Source organism: Scophthalmus maximus, chromosome 15 (genome assembly GCF_022379125.1).
Source record: "Scophthalmus maximus strain ysfricsl-2021 chromosome 15, ASM2237912v1, whole genome shotgun sequence".
NCBI lineage: Eukaryota > Metazoa > Chordata > Actinopteri > Pleuronectiformes > Scophthalmidae > Scophthalmus > Scophthalmus maximus.
Window position 1 is genome coordinate 12,572,574 of NC_061529.1, and position 23,044 is coordinate 12,595,617.

General features: G+C 43.0%; 1 protein-coding gene across 15 annotated transcripts in view; it reads left to right on the plus strand.

Annotated features, from left to right (window-relative positions):
• The first annotated feature begins 245 nt into the window (after positions 1-245).
• Positions 246-23,044, plus strand: part of esrrb (estrogen-related receptor beta) — a 48,590-nt gene continuing 25,791 nt past the window's right edge. For 2 of the 15 annotated variants that reach the window (XM_035610729.2, XM_035610730.2), the window contains exons 1-3: positions 6,593-6,944; positions 10,583-10,651; positions 20,077-20,486. In XM_035610729.2, coding sequence (XP_035466622.1) covers positions 6,895-6,944; positions 10,583-10,651; positions 20,077-20,486 — 529 coding nt within the window. In that variant the 5' untranslated portion in view covers positions 6,593-6,894. Of the gene's footprint in view, positions 3,058-4,346; positions 5,265-6,592; positions 6,945-6,967; positions 7,260-7,292; positions 10,488-10,582; positions 10,652-18,320; positions 18,343-20,076; positions 20,487-23,044 lie in introns of those variants that run through there. The other 13 variants (XM_035610737.2, XM_035610738.2, XM_035610724.2 and 10 more) reach the window with 13 other exon arrangements.

Sequence of the window (23,044 nt, forward strand, 5' to 3'; positions counted from 1 at the left end):
ACAGAGAGACTGTTGTCACCCAGCATAGCACAGGCACTCCAAAGTCCATTCGAAGATTTCAAAAACCACTTAGGCCCCCTGTCCATATTTGTTAAGCAAGTAAATCTAAGGGCTACGGTGCACTGAATTCAAAGAGAGGGGAGAGACAGCAATGTGGAGAGCATGAGAGAGAGAGGGGGGGGGGGGAGGAAGATGTCTCCTAAATGAAATTTGGGTGAGGGTGCGGTGGAGGGTGGCTGACAGCAGGTGGAGGGACAGGGGCTACAGAGCCTCTGATTTGGTTTGAATCGTGCAAAGAAAAATGTTTGGGTTTGAATTATGCAGCATTTCTGACCAGGACTGGAGATTGATGCCTGATTCCTCTGATGCCAGGACATCATATCAGTGTTTGAAATGTTTTACGTTTCTCTCTCTCTCTCTCTCTGCCTGCCTCTCTGCCTCTTCACTAAATTTCTTTTCACTGGATTACCAACACTGTAATTGGGTTAAGGAGCCGCGTGGACCAGCAACCCGCTGCACAAACATGATTTTGTGGGAATCCATCAGAACTCTCCGCACAAACTGTGGAAAGTCAAGAAAACAACACACGCTAAACTGGCATTACAAAATGACAGGGTGCATGTGTACCCTTATGTAATTTATTCTAAAGTTAAAAACACACACAATTGTGAGTCAGAGTGTGAGCTTTCGTTCTTTCTAAATGAAAAGTGCTTGAGCTTGATGGATCCAGTCCAGTGCACTTGTCATTTGGCCATCAAAGCAGTGGGCAAGAGAAATGTGCTCTTATAGGCCACAGTGATATCTGCCATTATCATAATTCATATGATGGTGACATTCAGAAAACCATAAGATAACCTTGTGAAATGACATTTGATAGGGATCATCAGTCGATTTCAATATTCAAATGTATGAATGTGTGTTTGTGGCTCAGGGACAAGTGAACGTGTCATACACCTGCATCATTTCAGGTCTGTTGGAACTAGAGATGCAACTAAGCAATGATTTTCAATAACAGTTAATCTGCCAACTATTTTCCCGACTAGCCGATTAATCGTTCAATCAATCAAGATGCCATAAAATGGTGAAAAATGTCTCTCAGTTTTCTCAAAACCCAATCTGGCATCTTGAGACTGCTTGTTTCGTCTGACCAACAGTCAGATACTTGGTTTACAATGATATGAAAATCCTAGCATTTGATAAACACAACTCAGGAATGTTCAACTAATTGAATGTTAAACTGATCATTTCAGGTCTAGTTTGAACCGAGTTAAGCAAAAAAAAGTGTAGAACCTGAAAAAAAGTTTCTACAAGTCCATAAAAACCCCTCTCCTGCTCATAAGCAATCATAGTTCCAGGCAATATCTCAGTGACATTACATGTTAGAGTCTCCCATCTCACGGCTCCTACGTTTACGAGAGGATTGTTTATGTTAGCCAATAAAAAAATTCACTGGTGAATTCTTAAACTGGGTGATATTCTCCTCCACGTCACAGTCTGGATAATCTCCCCTGGGCGCGGAGAGCAGCCGCCTCACTGGTAGTTAATACACCTAACAGAGGGAACTGAACAGGGCCGCTGTTGTCATTCCTGAGTGCAGAAGCACGGTGCCATTACATTTATAGATTTTCCCTTTGATGGGATAATTTGGTCTTTATATCTCTCACAAATGAAGTGATCCTCGGTGCTCCTTGCGCCGCTCAGTGTGCAGGTCCCATTTTCAAATACAGTTAATTGCATTCGAAAAGAATCAATGATACTTTCATGGTGACAATATCATTCTTTTAATGTCACTTAATTTCCTCAGCGAAATGATTACATCAATAGCCTGGAACCCATTTCTATCTTTCAGCATGAATTAATCTATTAAGGACAATAATTACACGTTTGTAATGGATAGGTTTTTGTGCTCACGAGCAAATGTAGCCGAGTCTCCATTGTGCGCCCCGGCTGTTGGCACTGTCCTGACTGTCATTCATTCACTTTATGAATTACACTATTGCCCTGGGAAAATAAACAGATAAATAAATAAATAAATAGAAGGTGCCTCTGCCTCGTTGTGAGATCGCCCTCCCTCTAGTGGAGATGATGGGACTGGTCGCTGCCGTCAGCTGGCTTCACGCTCTGCTCCCCAGCTGAGGCAGTCAAGTCAGTGATGGGACGTTTGAAATGTGGGGAGGAAAACCTCTCACGAGACAGGACAGATATGAATATAGAGTCACAAAATTATTTGAGGGGGAGGGGGCGGTCACAATTTCAACATGAGCCAGGCAGCACATGATTTAAGTGTCAGCTTTACTTCTGGGGAAATGTGTTTTTTAAAAATGATTTTCACATGTTGATGTGGATTTGTGACGTTTGGCCATAACACTGAGAGTGGATCAGGAAAAGAAAGGTCAGAATCATGTCCAGGGGTCACGAGGAGGGGAACCATGTGGTCCACAAACAAGTATTGAATCTCACTATTATTATTTCATTCATGCATTGTTTACTCTTAACGTGCATTCAAAAGTGTATTCACCGTGACGAGCAAATCAGATGGAAGTTTGAGAAGTTTGCAGTGAACACCTGGGTTACGTGATACAGTGACCTCAGACGCGACGCCGCTATTCTCCTCTTATTTTATTCATCAACAGTGGAAAAACCAGTGGCTTCCTCTTTCAGTTTGTGCAGCATCCTGAAATAAAAATGATAAAAGTCATAATATAAAAAAAAACAATATACAAAAAAAGGAAAATATAGGACAAACTTTTAAAAAAAAAATGATGCTCGTAACAGTTTTTCTTTTCTTCCTTTGAATGTCGCTTGACCCCGCTCACCCGGGTGCCGGCGGGGGGGCGTTTGGTTTAGGCACAGGGCGCGTGCCGGAGGAGGAGTTGACGGTGTGGCTGCGGTGTGTGACAGTTGAGCGGCGCGCTCAGACGCACAGAGCCACGACACCAGCACCTCCACCTCCAGCAGCAGCAGCAGCAGCAGCAGCAGCACCGGCACCACCTGGAGACACCGCGTCCACAGGGCGCTGTGCTCGGCCGGGGACGTGACATGACTTGTCCGAGTAAGGTACACGACACATTCGTCACCAGTTCATCTTCCCGTGACACACTCGTCCACACTTCTCGTCCTTTGTTTTCTTCCTGCTCCGTCTTCTCCTTCCTTTATTTTTTTTTTTTAATTTAAAGACATTTTTATTCTGTTTTTTTTAAAAAACAATTCGCTTCGACGCACCTGTAGCTGTGCTTCAAATTACCACCCACGCGCACGCGGATTAGCTCCAATCGAGGCGCAGGTGCGCGCGGAGCCGCGGCACAGTGCGCGCTCCTCGGGGAGCGGTGACTGAATTACCTTATCGATTTGACCACTGCTGAATGCATGAAAAGGTTAAATATAGCCTCAGGACTTTAAGGCCTATATGTTGTCTCGTTTATTGCGAGAGGAATTCTCGGGTAAAAAAAACCCTGTTGAACGCAGTTCCACTAAGCAGGCAGAGACTTTAAATATATAAAACAAGTACATGTAAGGATCTTGTGTGTGTGTGTATAAGGATCTGTCTCTCATCAGGCCCAAACTATATAGGACAGTCACATTTGGCATGAGGTGGACTCATCGGCCGATGGAAATAGTATAATCTTTATTAATATTATCTTTATTAAGCTGAGGCTTCATGCTGCCTCATGCAGTATTAGTTAAACCTCAGCCCTGTGTACAAGCTGCCAGGTGTCGGTGAAGTCGTTTTTATTTAATGACACTAACACGTGTTGTTTGACCAGTCTTACATGCAAACAATATTCAAATCTCTACAGGTGATAATCTATCATGGTATCTTTTCTGCTTGAACCACACATACATGACAAGTAAACACACACACACACAGACACACACACACACACACAGGCAGGAGTGTGCTGATTGGTGAATTCACGCAGATAAATGTGATGCCATGAAAACCAACAAGCAGAAATCTCAATCATTGAAGCCAAATTAAAGTAATTATCAGCCCGTTACAGCAGATGGATCAACGTGGACTTTTGCAGGCCATGTTGCAGTAACTTCATGTCATGCCACGCGTGATCGAGTGTTGGCCCGGCGCAGCTCTATTCTTTATTTGTATCAGATCACTTCCTGTCAAATCAGCTGTCAAACGCCGTGATTTTTTTTTCTTTCATAACTGGGCTGATAAGAAGCAACGATAAGCAGCAGCAGCAGCAGCAGAAAGGGTTTCATAGCTCAACTCTGTGTGACACAAGTCTTACATGGTGTCAGGTGAAAGCCTGGGGAGGCCAAAGGAAAATATGTAGAAATGTAATTTATCAAATGGAAGCAGTTATCAACGTGGGAAAGAAAGTACACAGGCGAGATACTGGGGGGAGATGCTGCAGTGTGTCACTAGACAGTGTTACCTCTGTGCGGTTGTAACCAAGTGTCTCAAACCATGTTGGATCAGCTGTTACTGCGACTGGGATGTGAGAGGACACGTTTCAATCAAAGCGAGGGATTATTTTGACAGTTTATTCAATTAAGCTATCCTTCTTGAAGTATTTTAAAATAATTTTACACCCCAGATGAGGGAATGTTTCCCACAGCTTGAAAAAATAGCTAAAGATTTGATTTTTTAATTATGTTGAAATTCGGTTTACTAGTGTCTGTAATAATGTACAATTTTACACTAAACTTTGTGTCTATATGTGTGATGCGTTATTTATTTAAATTTTTTTCCATGTTCTGGGGTGTTATTTTTTAAGTCTGCGGACCTCGTTTGATAGTTTGATTTAGTTCCTCTTTCAGGAATTAAACTGACAGGTGTTGGAGTCAGATTTTCATTTATTTAGGCATTTGTTTTTGTCACAAAGAGGGAGCAGATGCTGTGTGATCTGTGCCACAGTGTGGAGGCACCATTGCTGCACATCAATAGGCCTGTGATGATCAATAGGGATTGCGTGATGTTTTTGCATTGATTATAGAAACGTGAGCCGATGAATGGAACCGGATTCCTCTCCGGGGGTTATACAGTTCCTGTTCAGCAGAGAAAACGGGAGAGCAGCAGAGCGACCCCACAACACACCTATTTTTTTTTTGTTCTCGCTCGACTCTGCCGGTAGATCTCAAACTCCTCCTCACTCACTCACTTGTATTTTCACCGAAGTAGCTGAAGACGGTTGTCAGGCACCTCGTGTGTTTCTGAGAAGTGGACACGCTGCTGTTCCTCTCTGCTCGACTCAGCCAAGTGTCAGCCGCTGTCGGACCGCTCGTTTCTCCAATAAGATGCCATGGTAAGCTCCGTTCTTATAATGTGGGGATACAGTAACACGGAGACCCTCACCGACTGTGAAATGGTATCTGCATTCTCTGCATTCTTACTGGGCTTGATCAACAGCGAAACACAGGCGCTTCTAAAGCTGGGGTTAGAGAAGACAGAGCTGGATTTTCCGCCCGCTTTAGAAGCTGATGGGCTTCCAGAATATGAGTTATGGCTTGAGATCATCTCTCACAGGTGGTGAAAGGTTCACAATGGTCCCTCACATGTAACACCCGCAAATGGAGCTTGTGACACGGCTCAATAAATACATTTACTGTCCTCGTGGCTTGAAAGCTATTGGTCTTTGAAAGTGAAGTGCTGCAGATGCACTCGGCGTTTGCAGGAGCTTGTGTAGTGCGGCCGAGGCTGGTGTCAGATTTTACTTTGTGATGCGTTTTAGAACAGCACAGGCAACGCTATGATATCTTGAAATGCATATTGTCAAGTTTTCTTCCTCTTTTTCTTTTTTAAATCTTCGCGTTCACGTTCTGATATGTCAGTTGTTGGTGAAGTTGTGAAGTAATATCACTTTGGTATTCCTGATGCTTTGTTTGATATAAGTGAACGTAGAGTATATCAATGCTTCATGAAAGATATAGAAACTAAGATGGAGAGTGCATTTATTTCTAAAAATAAAAAAATGAAATGAATTAAGATGATTTGCTTTTAATATTAAATACACTGAATACTACATTTTCTACAAGTCGAAACAAAACAAAAATGATTCTACCTTTTTTTATCATCTCACAAATGCTGGCCGGCTCCTTTTAATATCTTCATTTTATTTTTCTTTGACTTTGAGGTTTTAGCATCCATAATCCTAAAGCTCATTTTAGTTCATTGAGATGGAAAACTTTGTGTGTTGACTGTTCTCCCTACAGTTGCGTCTCTGTTGTCCATGTGATGGGTTGTTTTGTCTGTGTGTGTGTGTGTGTGTGTGTGTGTGTGTGTGTGTGAGCCGTGTGTGTGTGTTGGTTTTTTGTTGTTGCATGGAGCGAGCGTTTGGATCCCTCCTCCCCGGTGCTCCGCCGGCCCCTCTGTCGCTTTAAGTCCTGCCCCTCGGAGCCAGCCAACAGCAGCTGTTCCATATTCATCAAGCCCTTGAGTCTTAAAGAGCCCTATCCCGGCCATGGAAAGAGTCATTCTTCTCGCCCGCGCTCTCATGCTCTCTCCATCGTAGCGCTCATCCTGCTGCTGCCTGCGCTCCTCTCTCTCTCTCTCTCTCTCTCTCTCTCTCTCACCCCCCTTTACCTCTCCGTCTCTGTCCCTCCCCCTCTTCACTCTCTCCCTCTGTCACACACACATTCACTTACATTCACTCAGACACACTTTTCTCTCTCTCTCTCTCTCGCTCTCTCACCCACACACATATATACATAAACACACACACACACAACACACATGCTTACGCACACACACGCGCCCACTCAATCCATCAGAGTCCAACATACCTGTGCAGGCTGGGGGGTGCGGTGCTGGAGGGGCTTTTTCGGCAGCGGCGTTGTTGTCTCTGAGGGTGCTCTGCCATCATTTGGGGAAGAAGCGGGTCTCAGTTGTTTCCTCTTTCCTCTTCCTCTCATTCCTGGAATGCTAAAACTGGACTGATGGACATTTCAGAACTTTGTCTTCCAGACCCTCTCAGCTATCATAACCAGTAGGTGCACCTCCTTTTCTTTCTTTCTTTCCTTCTGTCACTTCTCCTTTTTAACCTTTCTGTTGCAATGTTGTCTTATTTCTTCCTCGTTTCTTTGTTTTTTTTCTCTTCTTCTCTTTTTTAATCCTTATCTTCTCCTTTAACAGTTCCTGTTCTTGTTTTTAGTTCCTTGATCCCTCACAGTCTAGTAGGTGCTGAACGTTTTCCTGTTTTTATCAGTGTACTTTTTTTTCTGGTTTCTTCCTTCATTTACCCTCTCACACCTCACGCGCGCAAACTTTTTCTTGATCATTGTTTTACGGGCTTTTAAATGAGGTATGACTTTATTGTATAGAGCAACAGGGCAGGTGCAACTGTGTGTGTCTGTGTAGATTTATTTTATGATCACACCATGTATGCCAGTGTTGTCAAATCTTACTCAGAGCATGGCAGATTGATTTTTCTCCCCCCTCTGCAAAGTGTGTAATTTCTTTCCTAAATAATTTTGGGTACCTGTCCAGTTGGGTTAGGGGGCTTGTTTGCTGATGGCTTTGTTCCTGGAACTGGCCGCCCATGGAGGACAGGAATGATATTTTAAGGAGATGAGATCAATGGGAATCCGTGGAATTGGGAGTGGAAAAATTACACACTGTAATATGTGCAGCCAAGGAAAGACAAATAAAAGGAGCTCGTAGCCTCAGTGAGCTGATCTGTCCCAGGCAGCGGCACACGAGGCAAACTGCTGTCTCAACAGTCTGGGTTTACAACGTACTCGAACTTCCATTGATATCTTACATTTGATACAAAATAAATTCTAATCAGGTTGTGGGAAATATTAAATTTCAATTGGAAATATATTAATGTATTTACTACAACACGTCACTTATAGTGTATGAAAAAACAAGACTTAAACATTGGGGTTGTTTAAAAGAACATGTTGCGATTTACAGATAATTTTTGTATCAGTCTTTAATATTTTCAAAACATATTAAGTCTAAAGAACTGTAAATGCAGAAGTGGTGATTTGTGGAAATCAGATGTCTGTTGCCTCATTGTATTTAGATCATTTTATTTTAAGGGCTTGCAGACAAATGTCTAGAAATGTGTTCTTATATTTACACTCTGTATTCTTGATAATGTGCCACGTTGTATGTTCTTTCAATTGGTCTATTTATTTCATTTTTTATAATTAAATTTCACCACAATTAAGAGATTAATTTTTTTTTAGAAATATATTATAAATCTCTAACAGAAATGAATTCAGGATAAAGTCAGAGAGCTGAGTTCTGTTAGTGTTTATTGCTTTACTGCACCATTTGTTCACAGAACTTCTTTAGGTTGAGCTGCAAATCATTGTCTAAACATATCAATATCTTACATAGATGTAATAATCTCCTATGGCCTTTTTTTCTAACATGAATCATACAGGTGCACTTTTCTTTCAGGTGCGTGCTGATAGAAAATTAAACAAACAGCAATAACCATGTAAGTGGGGATTGCTGTAACATGTCAGGTCTTCTAAGTGTATTTATATCTTTTATTGTAATGTATTTCTGAATTTGACGACAAACCCATTATTTAGTTAATTTAGCAGTTCTTACACCACTCCACCATGGATGTAAAATAAACGTAATATGATATGATCATCATTAGGTTCAAGGAAATATTGAGCTTTTTAATTTTGTAGTTATTTTCCCCACAAATGTGATCATCAAATAGAGAATCACAATAATCACAAACAGGAGAAACATGATTTAACAATAAAATGTCTGACATTCTCATCTGTGTTGTAAACCATTTGTTAAAAACATGTTTTACTTTCAGTTGACGTTGTCTCCCTGCAGATAGTCTGACAAATGTTCAGACAAGTGATTTCTATATAATTCTACTCTTAAATGTTATAGACATGATTTTCAATTGTCAATTTATCAAATATGTGGTGTTAAATTCCTTAATTAGCATGTTCATTTCTTCACTTATATAATATAATATACCCTGTATTGCAATGGAAGTTAATATTTGGTTATTTGTCAGTTTTGACCACGGTTATAATATTACAATTGCAACACTATTATAAATTAATTGAGAATGTGCACTGGTTTTAATTCATCAAAGAAAATACAGATTAATATGTTGTATCCCACATTCATAACATTTTTATGTATACGGACAAAGATGTTTTTCTGTGTTTTTTGATAAAATGTTGATCTAACAATATTTCTTTCTTACTCCTAAACCAGAAGTTGTTGAAAAGATGTTAGTGGATCAATGTTTTCCTGTTTACCTGTTAACAACTAGTTATTTGTGGGATCCCTCCAGCATTGGCCTGAGTGTGATCCTCACTTTGGTCCAGCATGTGACTCTCCCCTGCTAATTGTACAGCAGAATTTGCAGACACTCAGTTTCTGGACGTTGCCGTGATGCCCATTTGAGAGGATTATGGAGATTGAATGTGCTCTGTGTAATTAGCTGTTGTGGAATCATTGCAGTATACACACTATAGATTGACCCGAGGGCGCCACGGCTGCCTGGGATTTATACCGAAACAGAGTTTTGTCCTCAGAATAGAGAGAAACACTCCCCTCGTCGCTTTGCGATATTTAGAAATGCGAGTGCATGGAAGTGATTACCACACAGCACAGGTTCTACTGAAACCGTATTTGTTCACATTTGGTATCTAACATTACCATTTGTATGTAATTCATTGCACTCAAGCTTTTATTTCCTTTTCTTTGTCTCGTTTAAATCTGAATGTCTTTTGGCTCATGTACTGAGACAAGTTATTTATTGTGTGAGCTTGACAAGCTGATCGTTCATCATGTAGCTGTTTGTGCCACCCGGACGTCAGCCAGTTCTGAGGATTGTCAGTTTAAATTCCTCTGTGCTTGCTTGAAAAGACACCCGCTCTCAGCGGCAGTGAATTGAGATGTGATTTGTTTTCTCCTTCTAAATGTTCCATCAACACCCTTTGCTTTCTTTAAGCCCTGGGCAGAGCCACTGCTCTATACTAACAAGGCTATCCCCTTTTTCTTTCATGAAATAAGACCTTTAATGTACTTTTTTTTACGGAAGCAGAAATAAGTTGGCACACATTGATGAATTAGATTTCAATTTATCTGACTTCATTCCCAGCTTGCTGCATTAGAGCCTGAAAACACCCGTCTAGCAGTTTGTCCGCTTGATTCTTATTAGGTTTGAGAAAACAAGGCGAGGGAATTGCATTAGTGTATCTTAAGTTAAAAGCTCTTTGCTCTTTGACCAAGTGTTTCATTGTTATTGGGTTAATCAGATTTTTGCTGTCTTCATGGAGATGCTATCGCAGGCTAGAGGCAGTGGTGGGTAACCAAAGCAGCCGTGCACAGACACGATCCAGATGGGATCAGCTTACGGTAATTTGGTTTCAGAATACATTACCAGAAGAGGCTCCTGGCCGAGAATGGCCACCCCGCTAGGAGCCAGGAGCTGGTGGCCTCAGTGGCTGCAGCGTCCAGCCCCAGCTGACCGGCCAAACCACCTGTCCCACTCCCACACTCATCTCCCAGAGCTTTTAGGAGGTGTCGGGATGTGTGTCTTTTGAAAAAAAACTATAAAAAAAGCCTAATGTTTTTTTTAATAATATTTGTCATCCAATTCTAAATACCTCTTCCTTATACCAACAGGGCTTTGTTGTCCAATTCATTAGAGAGATTCCTGAGTCCACTGGCCACGCTGGAGCCCTCTCATTTCTGGTATCTAGTATCATTACTTTCACTGTAAATATGTCACTCGGCTGAGGGGGGAGGGGTGGAGCATGTTGTCCCTCTCCAGGCCAAATGGGGATGCAGAGTATATTGACACTCTCTGGATGTTCACTATTCTGTAGCTCCAGAGGTATTGTGGTTCATGCTTGTTAGCACTGAGGCTGTCTTTTAGCTGAGCGGCCACATCAAAACCCCCACCCCTGGGTGATTTATAACCCAGGTAATTAATTGGGAAATTAGAGTAAGAAAAGCATGCAATTTCCATACTTGTTCTGTTTTAAAAACCTGACCGATTCTTTTTTTGCTTTTATTCATCTGGAATTCAGTCCTCCGTGTATAAAATCTGTGTTAAAATAGTCATACTGCAAGTTTTATTTTTATTTTCGTAACAACCAACGTGGCTTAAATCTAACTGCAGAGAGTATTCTATATTATTTTGTTTATTATCGATCAATTTTGCAAGATTTTACTGTCATTGTAACAACATTTGATATCTCTCAGTGATTAGCTACCACACCTATTTGGTTATCTCCCAACACCCACCTGCACAGAAACCACCAAACCATCACTGCACGCGTCTCCTCCTGATTTCTTGTCCATGGTAACCTTGGACACCTCCACCGCAGTGTGAGAATCTGTTTAAAAATAACCAGGTCCATTAGTCAAGAAGGATAATGCTATAGCCTACGTGGGCTCTCATGCCCTTGTGGCAGCAGAGTGCTATCACTGACACGGTGCGTCAGCACTTCTTCCTGTTGCTCCACATTGAAGGGCTCCTCTTCTTTTACAGTACACACACACACACACACACACATACCATAGAACACAGATGTTGAGAAAAATATCTGAGTCAAGAAAAGAGCTGTTAACACGGTGACGCTCTTGACAAAGTGCTTTAAACTGCAATACAGTGGTCAAGTAGTTACAAGAAGTCATCCAACTGAGAACTCTAAAAGTAAAGTTGGCTGTGTTTGATAAATTGATCCTGTTTCATACGGATGAGCCCGTTAGTATTTTTGTGACTCGCAACAACTAATTCTAGGTCCATTAATTCACACTTGGCACGAAAATGCGATGTAAGGTGGGTTAACTATATGGGTGTTTATCACTGAAGGCTATTGGTATCGAGCGGCCAGTTGTTTGAAGGTTATGTTTCGGAGCAGTAATTGAAATGCAAAATAACATTAGGATCGATGGTTAGCTTTGTTTATTTATGAAATCAATATTGGACCCTCCGTCACGGTGGCAGCTCTGATTCCCACTGACAGCTTCACCAAGTCTTCTCTGCTTGGCACTGGCGAGCCTTGCACTCATTACAGCTTTTAGACCAAGCACATAAAAAGTCACCATCACTCTTCTTGGAAAGCTGCAATCAAATGTTTCATGTTAAAACACAGTCTATAATTTGAAAGAAAGAGGTGAGGTATGGCATCAACAACTGTTTAAAAGTGTTACATTTAAATAAAACAAAACTGATGAAGAGTGATGTAAGGGAGGGAGGGAGGGAGGGAGAACCGCTACCCTTCCCTGATTTGCCCTAGGGAAGTAGATGTGACCAATAACCAGCCATTAACAACACTGTATCCAAAAAGCCATCATGGGCCTAGTTTCTCTTTGGTGAACAGCCTATTGACGTATTTGTTTCTCTTGATCCGTGTCAAATAGGCCTCGCTCATTTTACAGAAATGGAACAAAGAGATTCTCATTTGAAATTTTGCGTTGCACAAGTTATGTTCTTTGAAATCAATTAATAATTTGGATGGTTTTCAAAACTAAACATAATTGATACATATTTGGCCAATTTTTGCAAAGGCATTTGAATTTCCCCGCTAACTCACATTAACAATGCAAGAAGTGTTGTAACATTAAAACATTTTATTCTAACTTTAATATATTTTTCTTCTTTTTCTTTTATTTTTTTGCTTCATTAATAGATAGGCCGTTATCCCCCCCGTCAGTTTAAATCAGGATCATAATTTTCATGTGCCTGACTTATCCTGGTTCCAGATCTCTAAATCACTGCACTCTTTTCTACACTCCAAATATTTTATTATTTCATTTATGGAAGTTAAACTGAAATGAAAAGAAATAGTAAAGTTTTGACTCTCCATCACAAGAAATGTTGTTCATGAGAGACTAACTGCGTTCTTCTCATGTTAAGATGTATTTCTTAACAGCTTTAGTTTTGTAACAGTAGGTGTGTGTGTGTGTGTGTGTGTGTGTGTGTGTGTGTGTGTGTGTGTGTGTGTGTGTGTGTGTGTGTGTGTGTGTGTGTGTGTGTGTGTGTGTGTGTGTGTGTGTGTGTGTGTGTGTGTGTGTGTGTGTGTGTGTGTGTGTGTGTGTGTGTGTGTGTGTGTGTGTGTGCGCGCGTGCGCGCGTGCTCCTTATTGCTTGCCTGCCTTCAAATTATACGACCTACTGCTTATGTGTGTGTTTGCCTGTTGGTCACAAAACATACCCACATTAAAATGCCTCCTTATGAGACCTCCCCTGCAGCACTAAGTGAGATCGAATGGTCACATCGAGTGGCTGGTTGTTGAACCCGCCACCCGGAGACTCCCTCCCTTCCTCCCTGTGCGTCCAAGTGACACCAGATGCCATGAACACTGAAATGTGTGTTTGCAGTCCCCCCCCCCATGAAGTAGATGCATTTATTCCGGAAATATCCCCAAAGTTTAATTATTCCTGAATGGTGTGGTGGTGGATACTACCGTATAAATCAGTTAGGCCCACCCGCCTTTTTATTACCAGCACTATTTATGGCGAATGTGTGGCAGCTGGAAGAGATGAGCCTGTAAAAAGCTGGAGGCTGCAGCTATGACTATGTTAGACAGTGTCACAGCCGTCGTGTTTTGAGCGACATCAAATAATTTCGGCGCTGTGAGAAATCAAGTGAAATTTTTTAAACTTGACGATCATGTTGTATCATGCATGTTATTTTTAACTTAGCGATGTGCCGTGATTATACACCAACGTGAGCCCGTACAAATATTTACACGTGATTATGTTTAAATTATCCCGGACACCTGATAAACCTGCTTATTTTGGCCTGTTAATTCAGCCTTTTTAATATTTGTGTGTGTGTGTGTGTGTGTGTTTATATTTTGCTCTTTTTGTGATGAAGAGGATAATTTATGGAGCTCTTTGTTTTAAGCAGGTAGACTTCTCCCCCTAAGCAAGAACAGCCTATCAGAAGAAGATTAATGAAGTAATTTCATGCATGGCTCTATGTCTCCATCCCCCTGTACGCACAGCCACTGTGTCTAAACCTGTGATTTACACTGGACTGCGTTAAATAGCCTTAACCCTTTATAATAATATTTCTTTCTTGTTGTGATATACACACACGTGCATACACTGCAAAAAAGAAAATTCAACACAATCAGAAATGCCCTTGGATCTCTGACAGTATGCTCTTCAAATATCTAAGAAACACCTTATTTCTTTTGCTCAAGTTTCCATCATTCATATTTTATAATCCCCCCTTTTTGTTTTACATAAGGAATCCTACTGAGAGTACGTGACAGGTGTGCTGTGGTTGATATCTGATGTTTTTTTCACATAATTTATGGCAGCTAAACAAAATCTCGCCTTAGAAACATTAAACTGCTTTTGTGACACATAATTGACATTTTTTTCTTGACTTATTCCCACAGTTTTAGTCCAGAAAGGTCAGTTAGTATATAACGGGATAGTGCAGCTAAAGAGTGCAAACTGACTTTGACGATGAATGAAACTCATTCACTCATGTTTCATCATTCACATGTTGTAAAAGAGTAAAGAGTTGAACTGTCAGAAAGCACGAATCCACCACCTGAGCCTTGGGTTTCAAGAGAATGTATTGTGATATTGATGCCAGTGTATCAGTAATGTATCACACGACACCAGGTTGTGTCTGATGTCATCACACACCGGTTGTCTTGAGGTGCTTCGGGGGATCATTTTAAGACACAAAATGTCTACACTCAGAAGCAGTTTTTTTTTCCACTACTAGACTATAATTACCTTCTTTCTACTTTCTAGCTATCACCAGCCATTTTAAATTTATGTTGTTAAATTATACCATGGCCTCGCCACATAATGGATGTAATGGAAACTAATCTTTTCTAATGAAAAGGCAGAATTAGAAATTTGATCCCAAATGTGCCGCACGGCCGGCTGGACTTATCGCTGAAGCTCTTTTTTACATACAGTGTGATGAGCTGTCCAGCTCTGCAGGGAGCTTCCCCACCGGGTCTGCGTAGGAGATTGTTAACTCTTTGCACTCCGCAGTGGGAGACGAAGTTAAGACAGGGACAACTCTCTCACATCCCCCACTGACAGAGCCTCTGTCACTACCCATTTGTCTCTCCCAACATCCTGAACTCAGCCCCTTATAAGAACTAGATCTGCCCGGTGCAGCCCAGACAGTTTACGTCAGACAAACGGCAGCGCCTGTATCACAAGTGGCCCTCTCTTTCCTGCCAGCAGCATCTCTGGAACAGGAAGGAGCAGGAGGAGGGGGGATCAATAGATGCGATCTGCTCCTTGGCCAGCGCTATCTTGTGGTGCCGCTGGAGCATGGGCTCATGTTGTTGTAGTGGAGTGAGCTCATGGCTTTATAAAGACTTCAGTGACATCGCTGTGGAGCAGCTAAATATAATCCTCTTCTGGAGACTGAAAAACTTAATTGCCCCGGCCACAGAGCAGCGCGGTCCCCCCCAGTGGTAACCCTGTACCATCCCCGAGCCTGTGGACTATTGATCCGGGGCCCTCGCTCTCCATTTGTACCATAAACACGCTCGGTCTGTGTCTTCTCTCGCTCCCCCTCATGTATCGCTTACTTTCTCTTTTCCTGTTTTCCCGTCTCCTCAACTTCCCCTTTTGTTTGCCTCCATAGATCTGCACATCATAAATCTCTGTCAGCTTCTCCTGAGTGTCTGGCGTATCCGTTAATAACGAGGCCCCTCCCCTCCCTTCAGGTCCACCCCCTCCGCTCGCTCCTCTCTCCGCCAGAGCAGGACTAATGAATGAGAAACTCCAAAATTAGGGGCCTCTCCCTCATAGATTAGAATGGGTCCCTATGGAGTGCCGGGCTTGCCTCCAACCAAACCACAGCCTCCCCCCCCACCCCCCCCACAAACACACCACATTTTCATTTTTCATATTCTGTCTGCAACACAGTCTATGAGCGAATAAGCCCATGCAGTGAGGAAACAGACACACACACATGCACATAGCCCCAAGAGCCTTTTGGTCCCAAACTCCCCTGATGGTCATTAACCTGGAAACGGTTAGACACCGTGCCTTCCTCCATATTTCAGCTAAGTGTGTTTTGGAATCTCCATTCCCCCCCTTTCTCCCAAGGGTCAACCCCAACCCCTCCCTGAGACACGGTGCTTTTTACATTACCTTTATCCCGTGCGAGAACACAGAGCACCATTGGTGGCACACAAGCTTCCGTATGTATTTGCGTGACTTTAGTCTGGCAGTGCAGATTTTCAGCATGGTCTCTGCCTTCCCAAATATGAGTCCCCGGCTGCGTGTCGTAGCGGTAAGAGGTGGCAGTGGCCCCTGGAGGAGAGGTCAGCGTGGCAGCTGCCAGTGGGTTCTGGCGGTGGCGGGGAGGCTGAGCCGAGCTGAGAGGAGGTCTGTCAGGAGCTAATTGAGTTCGTCCTACCAGCGCTGACTCTGGGGCCAGTGGCTTATCAGGCCACATCGCCCGGGGCCATCCAGACAGATCTGCCCCCCCTACTGGGGCATCTGATATCACCCTGCCTGCAGATGTCAACCCCCCCTCCCACCACCCACCCTTTTGCCTTCCACTTACCCAGTCTGATCAGGTAGCAGGGATGTGACACTCGCGGATGGGGTTAGCAAATGTTATAAAATGATGTTTTTTGGCATCTGGTGGCCTTGAGAGTGAAAAGGGACATCAGGAATTTACTCAGTGTTTGAGTTGAGCCTCTAGCACCGGTTTGTGCCGCTCGTGAGATGCACATAAAAATGGGAGAGCTGTAGCCACAGAGAGAACAGCGGAGGATCCTCCTGAAGCAGGAAGCTCTCAGCGGGAATTCTTACAAATTGGCTCAATTAGATCCTGAATGTTCTGCATTCTTACGACAGCGTCGGCCCATGTTCAGGGTCTGGCTTGCAGCCGCGGGAAGTCTTGAGACATGAGGGAAAGCGTCCTCCTCAGTTCTCCTCCCAAAGTAGAGGAACAGCAACAGTGTGAGATGAGCTGCCAGATCATTAGGCCAGCTAATCCTGGTCACAGCAGCACCGGAGGAATGATATTAGGGATCTGAAATGCTGTTATACGGGCCAGTTGGAATCAGATTAAAACCAAACTGTGCGGTGTGCCTTTGTGGGCCCATAACCCACTACTCAGCATGAATTTTGATCGGTACAAAGGGAACAAAAGGAGGTGGAACAGAGAGAGGGAGTAAAAGAGGGAGATACTGTATCTTAGACGAGCGCTGCTCCTTTGGTCAGCCAGGCAGCAGAATTTGAAAAGCTCTTACCTTGAGGAAGGAAGTAAGACAGAACTATAGATTTTACAGCATCAAGTCTCAGCAGACCCTTTCCTGTCTTCTCTGTCTGTGTAGCACACAAGCTAATTAGCACCTGCCCCACATATTGAATTATTTATCAGCACTATTGCCGCTGTCATACTATTTAATGTTCGTAATTCATTTTCCCATACAATGGTATTTATAGATTTAAATTGGACCTGTCCCATTAGAGATTACGAATATTTATAGAAATATTTTACACTATTTGATTAATACGCCAGGTTCAAGTGGTTAGTATTCCCTCACTATCATTAATCAATATATGCAGGCTTGTTAAAAACATAAGCATAGCAGTGGTATGATGTGTCATAGCAGAATGAGTTAAGGGGATTCTGGCCAGCACATTTATTATAAATGACCACATTGAGCTGGAGGAGAAACAGTTAAGACACTTATGCAATTATGCTAAGTGTCACCCTGAAGATGGCCTTTGAACTGGGGTTAAGCTTACTCTGAATTTGTGAAATAAAAGCTAAATGGAGCCATCCTGTGCTCCTGCGTTTTAATATATAGCCTTTAATAAGCCAAGTGCAGGTGCCCTATCGCACAGGTGCACATATCCATCTGAAACAGAGAACATAAAGCAGATGAACACAGAGCCGTGCATTAATTTATGGGGATGCAATCTGCATTCATTATCAAGAGCGGCAAGTTCTATTTGAGAGAGGCATGAAATTGATTCACTTTTTCAATTTCCGTCTGCAAGGACGTTTAAGAGTACAAGTGGATAATTTTTAAAACAGCAAATCTGAATAAACTCCCACACTGTCATCGCTAATATTAACATATTTTACACTTTATTTAAATTTAGAGTAACTGAAGGATGAGTGCAATGGGCAGCAGAGTGGTAGTTGTGTATCAGTTTTATATATATATATAGTGGAGGCTTTATATTGCAAGAAGAATTCCAGGAGTACTCAGGCAAAGGGCTTATTCCACAAGGTCAACGGTTTTAACAGGGGGCATTTTTTTATTATTTATTTTAGCAGTTAACCTTTTTGTGAATTTCCAGAAGTGGTAGGCACCTGGAGCTCCGATGAATATACATGACAGCAGGGAAGGAAACCCGGGAATGAGATTTAATTTGACACGCTGACCCCCATCTCCACGGGCCTGGAAGCCAGGGTGAGAAAATAAGGTTGACCCACTGACCCCTGGGCCTGAACCCCTCCGTCACCCACCCTCACAATTAAATCAGCCTCAGAGAGCAAGAAGCAGCGCGGCCGACCAATAGGGGACATAGGCCTCCCATTCCCTGTTTCCTCTGAAGCACTGAGAGACAGACGGCTATCGTCCAGTCCGACAGATAGAGTCCAGTGGGGGACATCCTCCTCCCTCAGAGCTGACGGTAAACTGACATGTCAAATATGTAAACATTACCATTAGTTGGCAATATGCTAATGGAAACTAATGTGCTAAGGCATAACTTGGGCTGTCTAGCTGCCACTCACTAGGAGCCCCTGTGTCTTAATTTGCATAAGCCATGCGAGGCTCAATTTTGTTAATGCAGGCAAGTGCCGGCGACCTCTCACCCCTTCCCTGGTACCCAATGCAAAGGGGTGTGTGTGTATGTAAGTGTGTGACCTCGCCTTGACCCTAAGAGGTCACTGTGTCTACACGGCATCCCCAATACATCGAGTTATCCATCTTTTCTGCCGGGTCCACCTCTTAACTTCACTCTATTTACGGACAGAAAAACGAGTTGAACATGTCCAAGTTTTTTACCCTCCTCCCTGTTGTTCTCCCCCCGATGCAATTTCAAGTTAAAGGTTATAGAGAAAGAATGAAATAGATTTATACGGGCACGGAAGGCTTCAGAGTGCATTTTGTGGCCACAGCCAAACGGCTGCACTTTAGTCTGCACAGGTTACAGCATCGGATTGCATGTACTCCAAAATACAGTTATTAGGCAGACAGTGAAAAAGTCAATATCTTGCCATCATGATTCCTTTTGGTTGACTGCTGACTCAAGGAGACAAGCCAAGGTCCACTCTGCTCTCTAAACTATGGAGATGCCCCTGTCTTGATGTGCTCTTTGTGTCAGCACGTGTGTGTGTGTGTGTGTACTTGTGTGTGTGTGTTATTTGAGTGCTCTCTCTCTGTTCTCTCTATCCCTCTCTCCCATTTTCTTTCGCTATGCTTTCTCTTTGTCTGTGTGATTTTATCGTGTGCGACTGTGTGCGCTATAGTTGTGTGTGTATTTGTACACTGAAGCCCGTTTGCAGCTGCCATGGTGTGTGGCTAATGAGGCACTTGCAGTAGGATCCTCCTCCTGGTTCACTGGTTTATAGGGAAGGTTAGGAACAGAAAAATGGAAAGATATGCAATACGTTTAAAAATTGATTTGGCAAATAAAATATGACTTGGTTGATAACATGAAACCCACATAATGTCTTATCTCGCAACTTATCCTATTGGTAGCAATGACATGTTTATATTCAGAAACACATTTTTGTTTTCTCTGTTAACCATTTAAAAAAGATTTAAGCATAAAAAGCGATTGTCAGGTGTTTGAGATCTACCCTAGAAGATCAGTTGAAATGTGCAGTTGAATTTAGCACAAGGTTAAAAAACAATCTTATTATTAACTCTTAATTCATTAACTCTATAGAATTTTACACAATGTCTAGTTAAAGGAAAGGAGTAATTGTGTTGTAGTTGTTGTGAACAGCCATGTAATCATTATGCTTTGCACCTAATCAAGCTTTTTGCTGTTTAGACGTTTCCATCACTCAACTGGTTGATGAGATTCACTTGTACCCCTTGAAGACCTCTGCTAATCATCCCCCTCATCTCCTCCTCCCTTTCCCCTCTACCCTCAACCCTCCCCCTCCGTGTCTCACCCCTCTCCTCACCCAGGCTGCTGAATAGAATGGCTGCTGATGACCGGCACCTACCCTCCAGTTGTGGGTCCTACATCAAGACGGAGCCATCCAGTCCCTCCTCGGTCATTGACACGGTCAGCCACCACAGCCCCAGCGGCAACTCAGACGCCAGTGGTGGCTATGTCAGTGCTATGAATAGCCACTCCAACGGCCTGGACTCTCCACCTATGTTCACGCCCAGCGGGCTCGGGGCTGGCACCTGCCGCAAGCGCTATGACGACTGCTCCAGTACCATCATGGAGGACTCGTCCATAAAGTGCGAATACATGTTGAACTCCCTCCCCAAGAGGCTGTGCCTGGTCTGTGGAGATATCGCCTCGGGGTATCACTATGGGGTGGCCTCTTGTGAGGCCTGCAAAGCCTTTTTTAAAAGGACAATACAAGGTATTTCCCCCCCCCCCCCCCCCCATATTTTCCCATGTCGCCACATCAGCAGACACAAAAACAGCCTCCATACAAGCCACCTTTGGCCTCACAACAACACTGGGAAATACTCAGTCCAAACGATTCACTATGTAAAAAAAAAAAGAAATCATTGGCGTGTGGATGATGTTTCTTCTTCCTCCTGAGACCAGCAGACAATCAATGTATAAAATAGTCATGGAAGGAAGATTAGAAACACACAAAAATGTTGACTAATTATCAAATAACTGTGTATTTTTTAAAAATGAAAGGGAAGAAAAAAACAACAGAAACCAGAGGAACAATTTGACATGGGACAGACTACTAGTGAGATTATGATGACATCATCTGTCATGGTTGGTGGTGTATGGTTGACATGACTTCATCACTCAGGGGTCAGATTTTCTGGAGTGTAGGGACTGATTGGGAGGGGGGGCTCTGAGAATGTGCTTTATTATTCCTGTTCTCTGTGTGTGTGAGCGGGCGCACACGCCTGGGGACTAGGGTGCGATTGGCTATTTGCGAGGCATGATGTATCACAGCTTCTCATTAGAGAGGCAATGAAAGGCCCCCCCTCTGTGCAACTCTGCTCCAGATTAATCAGGAAGACGGAGATATTGTAGAGCCTGGAAAAAAAAGAATCTGCACAACAGGCAAAGCTGCCCAGGTCTAAGCTCTGTTGGCGTAGTACTGGAATACGAGGTGGAAAAAACTAGATAAAATAGGTAAGATGAGCCAAAGGGTTGGGTTACAGTAAAATTAGATGATTAAGAGTGGAAGAAAAATAGGAATTTGATATTTAAACTGATTGAGCGGAACATATTTCATCCATTGCTTTCAGTAAATTTTAATCAACAAATGACTGCCGGCATTTTATGGAGAGCAGGGCGCCTGTCTTGATGTGAGGTGTTGATTTTGGACCTTACAGCCATATCAGCTTTATTCAGTCTATGTACCTTTTGCAGGCAAACAAACGCATTAGGCCAAATCCTCCTGTTTACCCATGCTGCCATCATCAATCCTGTCTATTGACAAAAGATGAACATTTTCTCTCAAGTAACATAACTGGGCCTTTGTCCGCTAACTAAAAGTACACCGACGGCAACACAATGGAACAGAAAAAAGGCATCGGGGAAGAAAGAGGCGTCTTAAGTGGAGCAATGGCCCAAACAATTAAGAGGAAGGTACATGGAAAAAAAAATGAAAGCACCCCTTTTTCCCCCTCACTTTGCATTGTCGATTTGAAATCCCTCTCTTTCTCTTCTTGGAGGGCTGCCTGTAATGGAGCTAATCTGCCGTCGTTTGTCCGAGCCACAGGAGTTTTGTCAATAACAATCAGCGTTTGGAAAGTGTAATTAAGGCCGAGGCTTTTCATTAGGAAGAAGGGAGGGGGCCGTCTCCAGGGACAGGCATGCCAATTAGAAACTCAGGCACGCGTCGCCGGGTAATTTCAGGGAAAGGAGGGAAAAAAAAAACAGGACTTCTTTAGATTGGAGAGGGACCCTGCTGCTCTTTCAGAGGAGAGGAGGAGAAGGCTTAATGGCATAATAATCAGACAGGGGTCCCAGGCAGAGAAGGCAGGAGGACGCAGGGACTTTTTTTGGGGGGGGAGGTGAAAGCCTTTCCGAAATGATAAAAGAAACACATGCAGGATTGCTGCAGGAAAATAGAGGCAGTAAATGGCGGGATGTAGAGCCCTTGAAAGAACGAGAGGGTGCCGTTGATGAGAACTGATTAATTAAAGGAATAACGAGGCAGTCAAGGGTGGAGTGTGAGACGGCCCTCTCTAATGAGAAGAAAACAAAGGAGCTGTCTTTTCCAGCCCTTTATCACATTGTTATAGAGCACTTGGGGCACACTCAGCTAAGTTAATGTCAACCATGTACACGACAGTTCCCTTATCACCTTGTACTCACCTTGTGGAACTCTTTTTATATAAAGACACTAATTCTAAATAGGATTTTATTTTGTCTTTATTTTTTTTTTCTAATCTACAATATTTTGACTTGGTGTACAAATGTATGCCTTTATTCACTGAGTAATCATTGACTCTGCAACCCGCTTCACTTCCCCTTCTGGCCCCCACTTCCTCAGCTCATGCCTTTGCCTTTTTCAACAAAAGCGGATGGGAAATCCATCTTCTGTCACCTGTTCATCCAGTGAAAAGCCACCTTGAACTCTCACGTGGAAATAGTTACATTAGTCAAGGCCGGGTCCAAATTAATGTCAACCTGGATCTCCATCTGTCCCAGAAGAACCCCTCTTTCCCTCAGAGCTCCCTAATCACCCCACCGTCCCCGCTGCTCACGTGCCCCACCGATCAAAAACATAAATCTCTTATTGAACCGTGTTTTCTTCCCATTTTGAACCCAAGTGTAAAATTGCCCGAAAAGCCAACTGAACTCGGTGGCCCTCTTTTATATGAAGTAATAGACCTTGACAGTAAGCCTGTAAAAGTCAGTTTAGATTTTGATGAGAAATACCTGCCATTTTACTGTAATTTACTTACAAGACCTGACTTTCCCCTCTGTGCCCTGGCA